The sequence below is a fragment of the Salvia miltiorrhiza genome, chromosome 1, assembly GCF_028751815.1.
Source record: "Salvia miltiorrhiza cultivar Shanhuang (shh) chromosome 1, IMPLAD_Smil_shh, whole genome shotgun sequence".
NCBI classification, from domain to species: Eukaryota; Viridiplantae; Streptophyta; class Magnoliopsida; order Lamiales; family Lamiaceae; genus Salvia; species Salvia miltiorrhiza.
Window position 1 is genome coordinate 54,188,193 of NC_080387.1, and position 19,570 is coordinate 54,207,762.

At 33.9% G+C, this 19,570-nt stretch overlaps 4 protein-coding genes across 7 annotated transcripts; 2 read left to right on the top strand and 2 right to left on the bottom strand.

Moving 5' to 3' along the window:
• Positions 1-224: 224 nt before the first annotated feature.
• LOC130994169 (protein SLOW GREEN 1, chloroplastic) lies at positions 225-2,874 on the bottom strand. The gene is made up of 4 exons (XM_057919204.1): positions 2,158-2,874; positions 1,450-1,596; positions 1,112-1,192; positions 225-737 (listed from the first exon to the last, which is right to left on the bottom strand). Exons 1-4 carry the CDS (start codon positions 2,767-2,769, stop codon positions 570-572), a joined length of 1,008 nt encoding a protein of 335 aa, XP_057775187.1. The 5' UTR covers positions 2,770-2,874; the 3' UTR covers positions 225-569.
• Positions 2,875-7,862: 4,988 nt separating this feature from the next.
• On the top strand, positions 7,863-10,748 carry LOC130994349 (probable WRKY transcription factor 51). Its single transcript, XM_057919399.1, has 3 exons — positions 7,863-8,166; positions 8,276-8,425; positions 10,417-10,748. The coding sequence occupies exons 1-3, from the start codon at positions 7,898-7,900 to the stop codon at positions 10,577-10,579; spliced, it is 582 nt and encodes a 193-aa protein (XP_057775382.1). The 5' UTR covers positions 7,863-7,897; the 3' UTR covers positions 10,580-10,748.
• Positions 10,749-11,409: 661 nt separating this feature from the next.
• On the top strand, positions 11,410-15,021 carry LOC130994165 (small GTPase LIP1-like). The gene is made up of 7 exons (XM_057919200.1): positions 11,410-12,213; positions 13,127-13,218; positions 13,303-13,444; positions 13,623-13,927; positions 14,001-14,054; positions 14,132-14,259; positions 14,529-15,021. The coding sequence occupies exons 1-7, from the start codon at positions 12,117-12,119 to the stop codon at positions 14,719-14,721; spliced, it is 1,011 nt and encodes a 336-aa protein (XP_057775183.1). The 5' UTR covers positions 11,410-12,116; the 3' UTR covers positions 14,722-15,021.
• On the bottom strand, positions 14,832-18,695 carry LOC130994272 (SH3 domain-containing protein C23A1.17-like). 4 transcript variants are annotated; one of them, XM_057919325.1, is made up of 3 exons: positions 18,396-18,670; positions 17,808-17,893; positions 14,832-16,287 (listed from the first exon to the last, which is right to left on the bottom strand). In XM_057919325.1, exon 3 carries the CDS (start codon positions 16,270-16,272, stop codon positions 15,496-15,498), a length of 777 nt encoding a protein of 258 aa, XP_057775308.1. In that variant the 5' UTR covers positions 16,273-16,287; positions 17,808-17,893; positions 18,396-18,670; the 3' UTR covers positions 14,832-15,495. The 4 variants fall into 4 exon arrangements, with proteins under 4 accessions (XP_057775308.1, XP_057775300.1, XP_057775311.1 ...); XM_057919317.1 differs by lacking the exon at positions 17,808-17,893 and having other exon boundaries at positions 18,396-18,695; XM_057919328.1 differs by lacking the exons at positions 17,808-17,893; positions 18,396-18,670 and adding an exon at positions 16,372-16,946.
• Positions 18,696-19,570: the final 875 nt, after the last annotated feature.

The following is a 19,570-nucleotide window of genomic DNA, read 5'->3' on the forward strand; positions in this document are numbered from 1 at the left end:
CTTCAAACTTCACCCTATTTAAGATGTTTCGCCTTCAATTTAGCGTGCGTCAGTTTTTCTTTTATTTCTTTTAACAGTAATTTTTAAAAAATTAGGAGTATTATACTTGCGATTTTTTTTTTAAGGGAATTATGCTTGCGATATTGTTATTATATAGATACAAAATCTATTCTTATTTTAATTATACCAATAAATCATATATATACATATATTAAATCACTAAATTATCCTTAAAAAATTAAATAAACAATTTCATAAAAGTAATATACACGTCTTGTTTCAAACAAATTACATGGTTGGGAAGGCATATATGTCGTAAATTCCAATTTCTAAACACTGTATCACAAACAGCAAATCAACTAAATTTTTTCTTTTCACTCTTCAGCGTGGTTTGCAGACTATTACACGGAAGCAAAATTTTAGACGTGATGAGCATTTCCCTCGTCACCAACCACAATAACACTTTGCAAATGATCAAGTTTTAAGAAGAACCACGATGACCAAAAATGGTGTCTTCATGGAAAATCTCTTACCATTGACAATAAATGAAGGTGTTTTTTTTCCTTGATTTAGCGTTGCAGATCCTTCTGAAGCTTCTGTTTCGATTCTGTTTTTGCTGCTAGGACTACATCATCCATGAACCCTCTCTGAGGGAATTCTTGAGGGACGAGGCTGTGATACGTCTCAAAGCTCTCGTCTGCTTCCTCTTTCTTGTCCAGCAGGCTGTATACGATCCCCTGAAACACGTCTCACACCACATCGTGTGATTTCAATATGCTCGTTGCACGAACCCACAATGGAAAGAAAGGAGCAGAGCAAGCTTATATGCTGACAAGTGACAACTATGGGAAAATGGCCTAAAGTTTTTTGAAATTTCTTGTAACAAAAACAGCATCAGTATCATAAATTCATTATACTATATAACTTCCCTTCTATTTCTTATGTATGAGATACTAAAGAATTATCATTATATAATCATTATTGAGTAATAGCAACTCATCAATCTTTGTTTTCAAATTCTGCTCATGAACTGGTCAAAACTAGTAGTTTTAGTATAATCTACAACTAAACCGAGCTTAAGATACGTATAAGGGATGGCTACTCAACTAACCTGGCAAAGATATGGGCGAAAATCCCTTGGATTCTCATCAATAAGAGCTTGAAACTTGCTCAATGCCTCCTCCAAATCTCCCTGCAGTACCCGAAAGCAACAAAAAGGAAGAACGAAACATCAACTTCTCCATAGACGCAAAATGCCTAACAAATTACACACAAACATCACACTACTTTTCTTGTTTTATCATGTTCTAATTTCCTCTTATATCTTGCTTGTGTTTTTGAGTTTTACTTGTAGACACGTCTACCTTGTACTCAACAATCTTGAATTCATGAACTAAATCAGAAACAAACTACAATAGATCAAAATAACTAGGATGCCACAATTGTCACCTTTATTAGATGCAGTTGTGCAACTAAAATTCTTATATTTCGTTCTTCATTGACTTTGTTCTCCCGACGAGCAACCTCTAGAGCCCTTTCTAGCATCTCGAAAACAGCTGCTCCTTCCTGGTTCTTATGCATCACCATTGCCAGACCCTACCAAAGAAAGGACAACACAAAGATTACCCCTCATTTATCTCTACCGACACAACCAACAAATTAATGAATGATCAAACTACAGAAAATAGCAGAAATTTGGCTAGAACAAGACAATACGAATATATAAATGATCAACAAGAATATCATATTATTTCAACAGCCTTCCTATCCTACGCCTCCCACTAACAAAGATAACGTTGGAGCCCAAATCAATCAAGAACATTAACAATCACAATTACAACACAAAATATATAATCATCATATTAATCATGATCATCACCATTTCAACATCCTACCCCATCTACGCCTTCACTAAATTAATAGAACCGGACCACAATTCAACCAAGAACATTAACAATGTAATTACAGCACAAAATATACAACAATATTTCATCTCCAAATCATTCAACATTCCAGCATAGATCATATAACTCAATCCAAGATCAAGCTACCACCCTCATCCAAGCTGCACAAACTCAATCAAGAACATCAACAATCAGAACACTAAATCACCAAAAACAGATCAAATACAAATCCAACAAGCTAAAGACATTATACATGCAAAGCTCTAAGCAAGAGAGGTTTCTGCTCGAGTATATTCTTGAACAAGCTCTTAGCCTTACTCAAATCCCCCATCATCTCATAGCACAGCGCCTGCAGCAGCCTCCACTCCATCTCACTAGGCTGCAACTCAATCAACCTCTCCACATTCTCCACAGCTTCACCACTCTTCCCTCTCCTCATCTTCACATTCACAACCATTTTCAACGCCTCGATATCTCTAGGATTCTCCTGCAACAATCTCTCGCACATCTCCTCACCTTCATTATCAAAAACCTCACTTTCTTGAACCGGCTCTGCCAAACAAGGCCTTGCCTTCACACAGCCCGAGAAAATCAGTGACCCTAATAGTAAAGTTGCTATCTTTGCTAAAAGAAAGCTCAAAATTTTCTTCTGGGGCGGTGAGGAGAGGGGTGGGATTGAAGGGTTGGTGATGGGTTGAGGTGAAATGGGGAATTTTGCGGCGGCGTGGCGGTGGAGAGATGGAGATGAGGAGCTGAAATTCAGGGTCTTTGAGGGGCTTCTAATTGTGGGGAGTGGAGATTTGAGGGTGTGGTTTCTGTAATGGTGAGAGGAGAGAGAGAAATTGATGAGAGATGAAGCAGCCATTTTTTGTTTTCTTTCTGAAATCGGCGGCGGAGATGGCGGCTCGGGAACCCAAGGGAGGAGATATGCAGTTGCAGATACTATACATCCAAATTATTTTAGGGTTAATTGCCAATAAAATACTGAACTTTCGTCTAATTCTAGTTTTGCACACAAACTTTGAACTGTAGCGTGAAAATTACTAAACTTTAGATTTTATCTGATTTTACTACTAGTTCAAATTCTGATCAAATATCATGCTAATATGACGTGTCAATATTTGACGAGACGTATTTATTGTTAATTTCTTATTAAAAAAAGGACACTAATATATCAAATCAAATAATAATATTTTTTTAATTCTCAAGTTTAAATCAATTTTTTTCTTGTTCACTATTACACAACTGATTACTCCAATATATAAAATAGAAGTCGTTCAAATAGTATAAATATATATAGTTGATAAAAAAATAATCCTTGGATAATGAAAATTTAATAAACTTTATTACTTAGCTAAATAATTTTTTTCTATATATTAAGTTATTGATAATTAAAATGTTCTTTGGCTGACATACCTAAATTCGAAGAATCCCCTTACCATTATTGAATTTATTCAATTAATTAATTCAACTAAAAATATACTATTATTTGATTTGATATATTAATTTATTGACAATTTGAGTTATTTGCTTTGTGTTCTTTTTTTATTGATAAGAAATTAAATAAAAAATATTATTTTGTCAACTAATTGTCACGCAAGAATAAATACGCCACGTCAAAATTGGCACACCGTATTATATATTAGCTTGGTATTTGGCCGGAATTTGGATTAGTAGCAAAATCAGATAAAATCAAAAGTTTAGTAATTATCAGGCCACAATTCAAAGTTTGTGTGCAAAATCAGAAATGGATGAAAGTTCAGTATTTTATGGGCAATTAACCCATTATTTTAATAGTATTATATATACATAAGTTTGATTAAACTTTTTTCATGAGTTATTATATTAATTTTTGTAGGATTAAATTTTTAAGTTCGCGAATAAGTTGGATATAAATTCGTAATCTGGTTTATTAAAGTTACACCATATTGGTTATTGGTTAGGTTGTCAATCATTTTTGTGTGATATCTCTTTGTCAAGTCTTTTATTGGTTATTAATATCATGTTGGTCAGGTACTTTCTCTGCAAAAAATCAAATAAGCCTTGTAAGAAATAAGAAAGAAAATCTGAGAGTGAATAACGATAATAAAATAAGTTTAACAAGAAATAAAATTATAAATTAAAAATTATCTATTTAAAAATAAAAAAAAAATTGGACGGACTTTTTAGCCTTAAAGCCCGATCAACCCAACGGGCCAATTGAACGGGCTTTTTAGACCCAGCTTTTTTGGGCCTACATTTTATTAAGCCCAATCCATCCCTAAATACAAGCAGGGCGAGCCAACCCATCAAATTGGGTTACTTTTGTCAGCTATAATTTTAAACCTGATATGCTTTGAATTAACCCATGTTTCTTTCCAACTTTTAAATCTAATAAATATACAAAAATATACATTTGCACAGTGTAGATCACTTACATATTTAAATAACACGTGGTTTGCATCGTGCACACATTTGCACAGAAAATCTCCTTTTAAATGTATATGTAGGGATAGGTTCTAGTGAGATTTCTATTTTTCGTGAGAAATGAGAATAATGAATAAGTCAGTATATATTGTTGAATAAGACAATATTTAATGTTGAATATCGATATTCAAAAAATTAGTAACATTTTCGCTCCCTCCAAAATTCGAACATAAGTAATTTTTTTTCTCTCTCCAGGTAAATATCAATCATATGAATCTAGGGCTGGGAATTGGGTCGGGATCAGGTACCCTACCGTAAAAAATCGGATACTCGACCCCGAATAAGGTCGAGGATAGATACCCGATCTTGAACCCGAATTCTTAATCGGGTACCCTAATACCCGACTCGGGTACCCGAGTCGGATATTCGGGTACCCGAGTCGGATATTCGGGTACCCTAAATTACCCGGTCAAAATGGCAATTTTCAAAGTCAAACTGTAAATTCAGGTAAATCGGGTATTAGGGTACCCGAATTACCCGATTTGGCTTAATAGGGTATTCGGGTACCCTAATACCCGATTTTCTTAAAAAAAATCGAAAATATAGCCTCTACTTAAAAATATATATATATATATATATATATATATATATATATATATATATATATAGCCTCTATTTTATTTTATTTTTTGAAAATATACCCTTAATAGGGTATTGGGTACCCTAATACCCGATTTTAGACTTTAGTTTTAATTTTAAGTTTCATATTAAATTTAATTAAATAATTTAAAATATATTCAATAAATAATTCGGGTATTTCGGGTATACCCGATACCTGATCGGGTATACCTGATACCCGATTTTTCATACCCTAAATACCCGATCCCGATCTCGAATTTTTCGGGTATAGGGTACCCGTTACCCGATTTTTCGGGTCGGATAATCGAGTACCCTATACCCGATCCCGAACTTCCCAGCCCTACATATGATACATTAAATCAACACATACAAATCAATCTAAGATCTCATAATATGTGAGGGATCTCATTGGAACCATTCCCTATATATGTAATATTATTCCTAATAATTATATTCATTCAGAAATATTCAAATGGTAACCTTTTATGTTAACAGTAAATTCTATATATAATATTATCCCTAATATATAATCCTCTCGTTCATGATAAGTGTGGTCTTTTGTTATTTTCATTCGTTTATAATAAGTGTAGTTTTTCTATATATTTTAGATATATACCCTTATATTTGTACCTACATCTGTATAATACTTACAAAAAATTCATCTCACAAATTATTTATTAAGTCTCTACAAATTAATGTACATATCTCTTACTAATACTCCCTCCGTCCGCCAAAATTATGTAAAATTGCTTGGGCACGGGATTTAATAAAATTGGTGATGATTTTGATGTAGTGGAGAAAGGGTCCCACCACTTTATGAAATGTGTGGATGAGATTGAATTTTGAGTGGGTTTTTTTGTAAATAAAGAGTGTTAGTAAGGATAAAATATTAAAGAGGATGGCGGGACCATTGCCATAAAAGGAAAGTGACATAAATTTTTACATAATCTTGGCGGACAGAGGGAGTACTTTTTTTAAAATCTGTATCTTTTAATCCACATCGTATTTATAATTATGAACTGAGAAAGTATATTTTACTTGGGCTGATGAGGTGGAGAATGAGGAGAAGTCCTCGTTGAATGATGATATCATCAATGAATTTTCTCCCCTTGAGTTGTGCTTGTTTGCTACTCAGTGTTGCTGCTGAGATTGCTGTTGGCTTTTTGATCAAACACTTGGAGGGCGTGCTCAACAGGGATCGGTGCTTGCTCTGGGGGTGTGCATGGATGGGTTTGCTGCTGTTTTTTTTCAAACACTTGGAGGGTGTGCTCAGCAGGTTTCGGTCTTTTGGGGCGTGGCTTGGCCACTCCTGGTGGCTGCATATTTGCTGCTGGCCTGGTCTTGTGTGACCTGTGGCCGTGGCCGCTTGCTAAGGGTTGGAGTTGTGATAGGGTGATGGTTAGTCCGAAGCTCTGCCACTGCTTCAATCTTTGGTTGAGCGGGTCTGTTTGTGTTGATAGTTTCTGGGTGATGGTTAGTCCGAAACTTGGAAGTTATCTTTACGTGTCTTCGTTTTTGGTTGTTTTTAGACAGACACTCTTTTTCCTGCTTGATGTTTTACACTTTGGGTTTTCATTAAGCAGGTTTTAATGAGGCCTGCAGACCCTTTGCTCGATTTTTTTAGCATAGGTTTTTAGGTGGTTCGCTCTCTCTGTCTTCGCTCTTTCTTTTTTCCTTTTTTTTGGTTTTAATAAAATTCATTTTAAAAATAAAGTATATTTTATTTGGGAAAGGGGTAATAGTGGCAATGAAATATATTTGCTCGTGGACGCAACTTAATATTAGGATCCATTTCAATATATAGATTGTTTATAATTAAACTTTAATTTGAGACAAGTCTACATCCCCTTGGAAAATGCATTTTTGTTTGTTGGTTGAGATGTTGACATATTTTGATTAAAAGGATATTGAAGTATATAATTAATTTGTTAATTTGTTTATTTTCCAAGATATGTTTTGGAGGAAGGTTCTTCGGCCGTGAAGACTTGGGAGAAAAATCTTTGATTTGGTCATTCGCTAGTATATATAACGGAATTTTAGCAGCCACCACATTTCCATGCACTTTCTCTCATGACAACAAAGTATAATCACTTAAAAGAAAATACCATCACTAATTTCATTTGACAATTTAATTTGATTCCACTGACTCACGGAATAATATTAAATTAATTGGTTAGTGGCTTTGTGATTATGGGATTTGTTGAATGAATGGTCGACGAATTTTAATTCCTTTGCTTTCTAACAAAATTCAAGCAACTTCTAATCAAGAATTAGTTTTATGATCAAACTAATTTGAGGAATTCTATATTTTTTTCATGCATGTCTCGTATATTGAAAGTACCGACATGTCGTGTTTTATTCATGACTCGTAAACACTTATGTTTTGAGCAATATTGACGCTTAATTCATGATTTTTTTTTTTTGATTTATACCTCATACATTATTGTCAAGATTAATTTCGTGAAATATAAACCAAAAAAAAAAAAAAAACTTAAACCGTTACTAGATTAGATTAGATAATGGGATATACCATATATAATTAATCAATTAATTAATGTATTATTTCAATTCACAATTCTGAAAAGAGAGAGCAAAAGAAGGAACTCACTTTAAGAGTCATACGTACGAAAAATAATTTTCTCTCACAAATAACAATTGATTTTATGTTTAAACATAATCTGATCACTACTTCATTAATTATTCAAAGTCACAATCATTTCATTCATTAAGATCCATCCCCATCAATTTAGTGATCTTGATGTCAGCACATGATGTCATCTTATCCACTCTATTAGTGCCACGTAACATTATAGCACCTTCATTGTATGCCTCTTGGAAAGGGTCCATGAAGCTTCTTCATGCAATCTAAAAAGCAAATATTCAAGTTTTATTTATAAAAAGGAATCGAATGCTACATTTTCCACAATACCATTTTTCTTATCATCAAAATGTTCTTCAACTTCAATTTTGATTCAGCAATAGACGCTGGTATCAACCCTCAATTTCAAAAGTCCCATAACCCTAACCCTAACCCTAACCCTAACCCTAACCCTAACCCTAATTTTGATGAAGTTGTGCACGACATCCTTCATCTCGATGACCAAATCTATTTCAAAGATGTTTCGGATTACCTCATGTCCGAGGAAAATCCGGAAGAAACAGATCTATCTCAAAATAAAAGTATTTACGATGAATCTTCAAGTTCGATTGGTAACAAGTAAGTTTTATCTATATGATATAACTCAAGCCTTTTTCTTGAAATTTTTGAAATCGTGATCGTTTCATGAACATATTATTTATTTAGTTTATATGTTCATGTATTGCAGAGAGTATAGAAGAATAGTGAAGAACTACAACAAGGAAAAACAAGATTTTAGGGTTGCATTTAGGACCAAATCGAAGCTTGAAATCATGGATGATGGTTTCAAATGGAGAAAATATGGGAAAAAGAAGGTCAAGAGTAGTCCTAATCCGAGGTAATTCGTTTTCCCAATATATATTTTATGAAATCTTTTAGCACATAAGTTTTCACTAAATATGATTAAAGTTCTCTATTCTTTTACCCTATTTCTCTTACATATTATCATGTGTGTTGAAGGTCTATAACAATGATTGTAGCTTTCATTTTCTATATGAGACAAAAAAAAGTATTGAAATTAATCAATTTGCAGCAGCCTATAGCTAGACCCCTATATATATATATATATATATATATGTGTGTGTGTGTGTGTGTGCACGTTTAAACTTTGAGTAATATATTTCACATCTATCAAGCGACAAGCATATATATATAAAAGTATAGAGAATAAAATAAAGTATACGAAACTGGAATATATGAAGTAGAACTTATATATATTTTCTCAAAAAAAAAAACTTATATAGATATTAATTTTTTGTGCAATTTTATTAGTAGAGAAGAAACGCGCGCAACCAGCTGGAATGAATGCAATATTTCATGAACTTGATATATACTAATTTTATTTAGTGGTTCTTATTTGAACCTCTCCCTATATATATATATATATATATATATATATATATATATATATATTTGTTTCCGTATATGCATTAATATGTATATGTTATACTATATAAATAAAATGAGATTCAAGATATATATTCTTATTCATGTATTTTATGTGCTTGTTTTATGGTTTTCAGTTCTCACTACCTATATATATATATGAATTTAGTTATCTGCAAACAGTTATGCGATAAAACACACTACTAGACTTCTAGTCTACTTCTGTTCTGTATGCCTAGTTTTCTAATACTATAAGATCTTTGTCCCTTCCTTGGCTTTCTTTTTAATTATCTGTTTAACTTGTGAATAAACTTTGTCCTTTTGTATATTAAATATAGAGTGAAATTTTAAACTATGGATTCATTCGGTCAAGTGGTGAATATATCAAAAATCTTTATAATCTAATTAAAAGTTGGAAATATTAATGCTTCTTAGTTTATATTTTGAAATAAATATATACGTATATATATGTGATAGTAATGAGATGAGCTAAAATTAATAAAACTCATTTTAAAATATAAACAATAGACCATTTTCAATCCTTAGACAATAAAGATTTATGTTGGAATATTCACCACTTTATTGAATGAATTAGTGATTTGGGTTCAAATCTCAAGAGCCAAAACTTATTTTTGTATTCATATATTTTCACAATAATTTTATACATATTCTATATAAAATTTATGAATTCATAGTTTATATTTTTAAAAAGTAATTATCGTTGTACATTAAAATAACTTATAGTCATGTATTTTTTTTTTTTTAAATTGTTAAACCAAAGAAAGGAAAAACACTCACATTCTAATCTTCTAGGCAACTCGAACACCCGACCTATTGGTTAGAGGAGAAACGTCTTACCAACTGACTGCGCTTCATCGTCGATTTTGCATTAATTAGTTCATAATTAATACTACAACTTATAGTCTTGTTAACTATGAACTAATTAATGCGAAATTGAAACACGATAATGCATATTGCAATTTAAGCTGCGATAATTGATAATTAAATCACCTTAGAAGGTGTTTGGCTAAGCTTATAAGCTCCAACAACTTATAAGATGTAGTTTCTTAAAAGCTTATAAGTTGTCAAAGTGTTTGAATAATTGAGTTTATAAATTAGAAAGAGATTTTTTTGCTAGAGAGAGAAAATATTTTTTAGAGAGAGAAAATCAAAGAGAAATAAATTTGAATGATATATGATGAAAATAATAAATTATAGTTGAAAAATATTTATAAAATGATTGTTGCATATAAGATTATAAAAAAAAGTTGGGGTGAAGAACTTAATCTTTGGGGAACTTATTTTTGGAGCTTATAAGCTGTTTAAGAGCTTATTTTACCAAAAGCACCTAAACAGCTTATAAGTCGTTTTGAAGAGCTTATAAGCTCAACGAAACAGCCTCTTAATATGCAGCAGCAAGTGATATGAAATTTAATTTTGCAGGAATTACTTCAAATGCTCAAATGGAGAATGCAGCGTGAAGAAAAGAGTAGAAAGAGATGCAAATGATTCACGCTTTGTGATAACAACTTATGAAGGAGTGCACAATCATGAGAGCCCTACTTGTGTACTTTATTGCAATCCAAAATCATTTCTCTTTGATTAATTGCCAACCTCTGATATATATGGATCATAATTATAGATAGGTAAACGAAAAATTGATATCATCCAATATGGGTATTGTATGTGATATATTATGATTAAAAACTTTGTGCATCTAGGTAAATGTCTACGTGCTAAGATCATATATAATATATTTTCATACCTGCGGTAAATTTGTGGCTTTAATATTTATTTTCCTGGTCTTGCCCATTTAATATTTTGAAATCTAGTATGATGGGAGATTTTAATTAATTATATGAAAGAAGTTGGAACGAGAATGTCAGTAATGTAAAGAGGTGATTTGAAACACATGCTAATAAGTTAAGAAAGACTAGTTTACGATTGAATTAGCTATATATAATTGATTGATAATTATTAAACCATACATTATATAAATTCCAAAAGTTATTCAAGCTCTGTATGTATATAAAAAGTAACAATTCAAATGAAGATGTAAGTGTTTTCAATTTATGGATCTAAGATAGTTAGACTGGCTCGTAAATTTTATGAATAAATAGATCATACGAAACCATGAAAAAAAAAACATAAAATTAAATAATAAAAAATTTTGAAGAAAATATGTACTATCTTGAGATTGAGCATTCGAAGGCCCAAAGATTTTTAAAATCCCATACGCTTTGAAGTGAGACAAATGGGCTAAAATCTTAGCCATTAAAAATAAACATAACGATTTTGAACCGTCTAGTACATTTCAAATTTTCTATTTTCAGGATTTTTTTTTTTTTTTTTTTTTTAAATTTCGATAACACACATTGAATCTTGAGAACATATTTTATGAGAGGGGATAATTCATAATTTCATGAACCCCGAGGATGAAAGTGTAATTAAACAAAACTTTTAAACACCGCCAAAAGTCGCATTTGATGAGCAACTGTAGTCGTGTTTCTTTAGCAATCCCAAATCCAACCGTTCAAACTGTCGATCAAAATGCATAATTTCCGATCCCAAATGCTTCCAACTCAAAATCACTGTCGGCAGCTGAAGCAATCCCATCTTAGATCGCTCCTATTTAATCTCTGTGATTTCCGCGCAAGCGTAGAAACTCATTACCCGCTAGATTTTCGAAGGAAATCGAAGTTTTATCCCGTTTGTTGCAGATCTTAGTTGCGTCTTCGTGCCTTGAAGAAGAAAAGACGAGCTTTTTTGCTGAACCCTTTTGATTTTTAGCATATTAAGTTGAAAAGGAAAAGCTGATTCTTTTTTGGTTTGAGAATTTGCTTGTGGCGGGTGTTGTGATTGGAGGTGATTACTTGAAGATTTTGAAAGATCTGTGCTTGTTTAAATCTTATTGGGATTCGCAATGCTGTGTCGCAGGGGTTGAATTTGTTGCCTGTGTGAAATGGTTTTTGGATTGGAATCTGAAAGTCCCATATTCAGAAAAAGTGATGTTTTTGGTGGAGATTTTAGATTCTTGATGAAGTTGAAGTAGTAGTGAAGTGAGTGGAGTGTTTATTCGATACTCGGTGTTTCTTAATTGGAGACATTTCTCTGTTTCTGGGTGAGGAGAGAGAGAGATAGCAATGTTTTGGAGGGAGAGAGATAGGGAGAGGGAGATCAAAGAGCAAAATGGTGGGCCACCTGTTGGGCAGGTCAGGGTGCTTGTTGTTGGGGACTCAGGTAACCTCGATATTGTTTCAGGACACCGTATTTTTTGTGGCCTCGTTCTGCCATTTTCTTGCATACTCCGTTTGTGATTTATGATGTTTTTGCTGATCTTTGGTGTTTGCTCATATAGAGTTGCTAATTGAACTTTATAGTAATGCGTTATTGATTTCAATCTTGGGTCCGAAGTGGGAAGATGGTCATGATTTGATATTGCTATTCGTCGTGTTTGAGTATATTAATTAGGAATCAGAGCATGCCTTATACATGGTGTAAATATGAGTACAAGATTTCAAGAATCGTGTGTATCAGGAGGCCATTGCTTAGATGAAGTGAACCGTTTAATTGTGAATTGTTTATTCAGATAGGTAGAAGTAGAACGTGTTGTGGAAGAAATGTAAGTGGTGTGGGAGGTGGGACTGAGTTATATCTGTTAGTAAAAAAAATGCAGGCCTATATCTCTTGATAATGTGGAACATCACAATGGCTTAATTAATGGGCACACCTGTAATCCAATCATATGCCTTGGCACAACATTAGGTATTATACTTTAACCCTAAATCTGCAAATGTTGGTGACTTTGAAATGTTATAGTATACAATGTATATTATGATCAAATTAGGAGTACAAGTGCGTGCTAGTGACCAATTTGTCCAACTGCTAAAGAATAAGTTACCAAGATTTGCTGTGGATTAACTCATAATTGTCAAAAGTGCTATAGATAAGTTACCAAGATTTGATGTGGATTAACTCATAATTTTGCATGATGCCATGGCTGTAAGGTTTAGCTTCAATAGTATTGAAGTGCTTGGGACCTAAACTGAAACTGTAATAATTTAAGTTTTGTCTTGTGCAGTTGTGCTACTTAGTTGATGATAATATTGTTAGTGACCTTATTAAGATCTAAATTAACTGTGTCTTTGCTCAGGTGTCGGTAAGACTTCTCTTGTTCATCTGATAATGAAAGGTTCTTCCGTTTCTCGCCCTTCTCAAACTGTTGGTTGTAGCGTAAGTGTTAAGGTAAGTAGCCTTTTGCCCGCCATCCTTGAACCAATTGGTAGCCGAACTTTTTGTATTAAGTTCGTGTATTTTTCTTCTTTGCAGCATACAACCTATGGAAATTCTGGTAGCTCGTCTAGTAGCTTGAAAGGTGAGTCTGAGAGAGACTTTTTTGTTGAGCTCTGGGACATATCAGGGCACGAACGTTATAAAGATTGCCGGTCTCTGTTCTACTCTCAAATTAATGGTTAGCAATCTTTATTTTGTTCAGATTTAGCAAAAAAGTATCCTTCTCTGAGTTTCTCTTTTTGTGGAATTTTCATATCTGAAATTCAAGCTTCTTAATTTAAAAAAAAAAAAAAAATCAAGCTTCTTGATCGTAAGTCCTTTTTTCTTCTTTTCTGATGGCAACTCGATTTATTTAGGTGTTGTGTTTGTTCATGACCGTTCTCAAAGAAGGACAAAGTCGAGTTTACAAAAATGGGCTGCTGAGATAGCAGCAACTGGAACATTTTCAGCTCCTTTGGCATCCGGAGGTCCTGGTGGGCTCCCCGTTCCTTATATTGTCGTTGGTAATAAAGCTGATATTGCTCCAAAAGAAGGCACTCGAGTCAGTAGTGGCAATCTCGTTGATGTAGCCCGTGAGTGGGCTGAGAAACAGGGATTACTTCCACAAAGTGAAGAACTTCCATTAGTCGAGAGCTTCCCTAGTGGCGGAGGCCTTATAGCAGTAAGTTTAGATTTAAAATACGTTTTCGTAGCTACTTAATGAAAAATATAATAATGTTGGTCTCAAAATTTAGGCTGCCAAAGAAGCCAGATATGACAAGGAAGCTGTGATGAAGTTTTTCAAAATGGTCAGTATCTCGACTCTTACATCATACACTCGTTTCTCTTGGTATGATCTCCTAAATAAGGTGTGCTTCGTATCCAGTTGATCAGGAGAAGGTACTTCTCGGATGAATTACCCGGTGCAGCCCCGTGGTCCACCCCAAATAGTCGACCAATGCCACAATCTGGCGAAATCTCAAGTGACGAAGACCATCTGTACAAGAATTCGAGGTATGATATAAAATCATGAATAACTATGGTCTATGGTTTCAAGATTTGGTATTTCTTGCCATCTTTATTTGAATTTACGTGTATCATTCAGTTTAATACGTTATTTTGATATTTTAAAAGATCATGTTATGTTCTTGACATTGGGAGCTAGAGGAACAATACCTTATGATTGTCATTATTATAGTCGCACCGTATTTAAGCCATCATAGCCTTCTCTCATCAAGTTTCAAACGAGCTTTTCTTTTTCTGTGTCTCGCATTGCTTATCAGCCTGATTGGAGATTCGTACAAGTACAACGTGCTTCCTCCCCTTCCTGCTCAACGTAACCTGACACCACCCCCCACACTCTACCCACAGCAGCCCATGTCGACTCCTGACAATTACAGCATCCCCAGATTTGCCCTCACGAGCTCCCACGAGATCACCAGCACGAGGTCAAAACGTATGGACATCAATGTCTAGCTAACGACGTTCCACTGGTGTGCTCTTCATCACGTGCATCTTCGACTGCAGTAGATACGGTCTCTTGCAATATAGTGTGTTTTTTTTATTCATTTAAATGTGAAATGAAAATTGATTGGGCACAGCCATTTTTTGCCATTCTTGTATTTCCTTGGTTCTTTTTCAACAATTATGTAAGGGAGAATGTTGAATTTCAGGCTTCTTTTTGTTATTTGACATTTTACTATTTTTAGAGATACACTTGAAATTTATGTAATAACACCCATTAGTGTGAAATCTATTTTTGCCATTTCAAAACAATGAAACAGAATCAATCATTTTGGTAACTGTTCATGGTTTTGTTATGCTTCAGTTTGGTATTTCATCTTTAGTCTTGTGTGTATATATATATGCATTAGCTGTTGATTTAATGATTTTGGTAAAAAAATGTCTTATTCATCACTATATACTAACTTATTCCAACGAGATATGTAGCGAAACGATGAAATAAAATACGAATTTAAACAACAATTAATCAACCTAAAATATGGAGCTTCATACAGAAAGAATCAAACAACATGCTGCACTGAGTTCAAACATCAACAGCAGACAACTAAAATTTGGAGCTTCATACAGAAAGAATCAAACAACATTTACAGAAACTGCACTGAGTTCTAACATCAACAGCAGAGTACTTAACATTTTCCAAGACCAAGAGTCAAGACATGATCCCAAAACACAAAACTAACTACATGAATTGAAGAATTATATGGTGATCAACATGATGAAAGAAACTTATTCTTTCTTTCCGCACAGCTTACCTGGCAGTGAAGTCTTGGTCGTGCCATAGAGGGCAGCCTCTACAAGGCGGTTCATTTCTTGCTCACTGAGCCCTCCCAGTGGATCTGAACTGCCAATGCCATCCGACAACGGAGACCATTCGCCCATCTGAGACAGGTTCACAGCAGGTGTTGGCGGCGTTGGTGCTCTCGGGTTCACAGCAGGTGTAGGCATTGGTGGTGCTCTCACATTCACAGCAGGTGGAGGCAGAGGAGGGGGAGGTGCTCTCACGTTCACAGCAGGTGTAGGCTTTGGAGGTGCTCTCACGTTCACAGCAGGCGTAGGCATTGGTGGTGCTCTCACGTTCACAGCAGGAGTAGGCGTTGGTGGTGCTCTCACGTTCGCAGCAGGTGTAGGCGTTGGTGGTGCTCTCACGTTCGCAGCAGGCGTAGGCGTTGGTGGTGCTCTCACGTTCGCAGCAGGCGTAGGCGTTGGTGGTGCTCTCACGTTCGCAGCAGGTGTAGGCGTTGGTGGTGCTCTCACGTTCGCAGCAGGCGTAGGCGTTGGTGGTGCTCTCACGTTCGCAGCAGGAGTAGGCATTGGTGGTGCTCTCGGGTGGTTCACAGCAGGCGTAGGCGTTGGTGGTGGTCTCGGGTGGTTCACAGCAGGCGTAGGCATTGGTGGTGGTCTCGGGTGGTTGGGAGTAGGTGTATATGCTGGTGCTCCTGGGTTCAAAGACGTCGTTCCTCTCGAGTTCCCAGTCTTCTTTGATTTCCCCTTTGGAGGTGCCATTGTTGAATTACTTTCCTGGATCAAAATAAACAAGTCAAGATTATGTTAGTGCGATCAAGAAAATCATGTGATGATCAAGAAAAGGGTTAGTTGGTATACATTTGAAAAAGGCAAAAGGAAATACCAGCTTGTGAGAATTCAAAGCTGAGCTGAGAGGGAAATAGAAGCAGAGCAGTAGAGAAAGAAGCAGAAGAAGAAAAGATATTTTGTGATGAACTGATTTCTCATTATGCTAAACTGATTACAACTAAGCGAGAACCGAAGCTATATACAGAGAGAAATTAGAAGCTTCTAGTTGCTTGCTTAACACACTTTCTAACTGACTTTGTAACTGATTAACAAGCTGCTTAACAGAAAATAAAAGAATTAAAATAAGTTACTTCAATGCAGCTGAATTACGATGATGATTTTCTTGAAAATACAAAAATCTTCTGACTTGGCGCGATCATTTGAATTCAAATTTCGGATTGTGGCAACTAAATGCAAACACATTTGGGATCATATTGATTTTCTCATGCATAACAAGAAACGAGAAAAAAAAAATATTTGGAAAAGCATTTTAATTAGTCACGTGTTTAGAGAAAAGCTGTTGAGACAAATATAACCAAATTATTTTGCCAACGAAGAGGATTTGATAGTCACTTTATATTCGTGTACATGACTTAAATTGTTTGAGTTATAGATTATATTAAATATATATCAAATAGATTTAGTGTAATATATAATGAATTAATTATACATTCTTATAAATATATAATATATTTATAAAATTAACCTTAAAAAAATATATAATAGAGATAAAATAGGTCATCTATATTCCCAAAGCACTTTTTCCATTAGTATAGATTGGTTTGCAACATTGAAAGGTGAAAAAGCACAAGAATTAATTATAAATATATAGTGGTTGAAATGAGTTTAGATAATTATTGTATAAAAAATTGAAGTAACAAAATATGAAAAAGAAAAAAAGAGGATCCGAAAATCGAAAAAAAAAATTAAGATAAGCAAAGAGACAAAGGGTTTAAGAGGGTAGTAATAGTATATTGAAATTTTTATATGCTTTTTATATGTTTCCTTTTTTCTACTATATGTTATTGAAAATTTTGTTATCCCTTCATTGTCTACATTGTATATTATCGTTGATTAATTAAATCAAGCCCTAATTCTACTCTAGATGGCACCTTGAACTGTTCAATTTTTCAACTAATCAGATTTCAGATTTTATAAAAAAAAAATATACTTCTGTGATTTATTTTTCATATTAAATTTGCGTCATAGAACAATAAAACTGATTCCATTTTTTACTGAATTATTTTGGTCTTGTTCAAGAATTTGTTGTGTTTCAGTTTGACTTTTCTTCTTTAACCGTCCCTTTAAAAATAAGTAGCTTAGTTTTCTAAAAATAGAAAGTTTTCTATTTTGGATATGGCTCATTTTCATAAAAAATAAAATATGAGATATTATCTACATATAATTATTCATCTTTAGATCTTGCTCACTAATTTTTGTGGTCGGAAAAATTTGAACAATCGCACCTGACAACGGAGACCATTTCTTCTGTGTTGAAAATAAGCTCCAGTTGGAAACTATACCGTTGCTGGGAATTTCCATAGTTATATTCCTAGATGAAGAAAAGAATCAAGAGAAAATGTGATATTTTCACAAAATATATTCGTAATTTATACGCCCAAGAAAATGAGATATCTGCTAGATGAAGAAAAAAGTGTTGGCACAAAATATTGAAAAACCCGCTGGATCTGATGATTTACTTCAAAATAAAAAAGAAATCTTCCAACATTGATCGTTTAAGTAATAATCCAGTTATTATAAGTAAATGCAAATAGATACACGCAGAAAACAAATTAACTTGTGAAACAACAACAATGAATGTCCCTTAAAATAGAAAAACAAAGTATTTATAAACGTAAAACCAATCCTCCTACAAAGTATTTATAAACGTAAAACGAAGGAGGAATCAAAATCCTGAAAATAAATCTATTTAATATATATATAAAAAAAAAAGGCCCGAAACAATAGAATTTAGAGCCGATACATTAATATATATATTTGGAAATCATAGAAACCGTTTAAATTGGAAAAAGCTTTCAATTTTTGCATAAGACCTTCATGCATAGCAGCCTCCAATTGCATAAGATTCCATAGCACCCTCCAATTGTCTGATTCTGCGTATGCATATATATATATGGAAATCATAGCACCCTCCAATTGTCTGATTGTATGTATGTATATATAAATGTAGGGTTTATAGCTTTGAATGTTGAGAGGTCTGATTGTGTGTATGTATGTATATATAAATGTAGGGTTTATAACTTTGAAAAGAGAAAAGTCTACTTTATAGCTTTGAAGGTTGAGAGATACGGGCCAAGATTTAAGAATAGAAAATTCGTTTTTAGTTTTTTTTTTTTTTTGTCACTTTATTACCTTTTTTTTTATGTATTTATGTATATATAAATGTAGGGTTTATAGCTTTTAGTTTTTTTTTGTCACTTAATTACTTTTTTTTGTATTTATATATGTATATGGAGTATAAATGTAGGGTTTATAGCTTTTAGTTTTTTTTGTCACTTTATTACTTTTTTTGGTATGTATAAATATAAATGTAGGGTTTAGAGCATCCATAGTGGGGGCGCCAACGCTACCGCCCTCCACCAATGCTGCACCCAGCTCCTCCCTCCGATCCTGGTGCACAATGGAGATGGATTGGGCGCGTGTTTTACACGGCGTGTTTTGCACAATCAGAAAAAAGGAAGTGATTAAAAAAAATGAAAAATTGAAAAATTCGAATTTAATGGTTGATTCCCTTTTCTTTTCAGTAGAGAGTCGGCTCTTTGTTAATTTAATTTTCTTTTCTTAATTTATCTTTTTCCTTCTATACATTCCTCCCTCTTCCCATTCAACTTCACACACAATTCTCATTCTACTTTTTCTTTCTTTATATATATTTTTATACTAAAAAATGGATAAGAGTTAGAGAAATTATTGGAGCAACCACCCTCAAAATCTCTCTCCCAACAATGCAAATTCATCCGGCCAAACATTCTTGCCATTCTCTCAAGAATCAAACGCCTCTCCAACGACGGGTCTTGATCCCCCCGCCGCCGCCACTGCAACCGCGTCATGCCTAATTGCTCATTGATTCTTACCAAGATGAAATTTGTGCATGCTTAATGGTGTAAGCACATGTATCTTCACAACTACCATAGAAGGTCGAGTAACGACACATTACAATACACGTGACATGCATTGATGAAACGAACAACGCAACATACACGCCGGT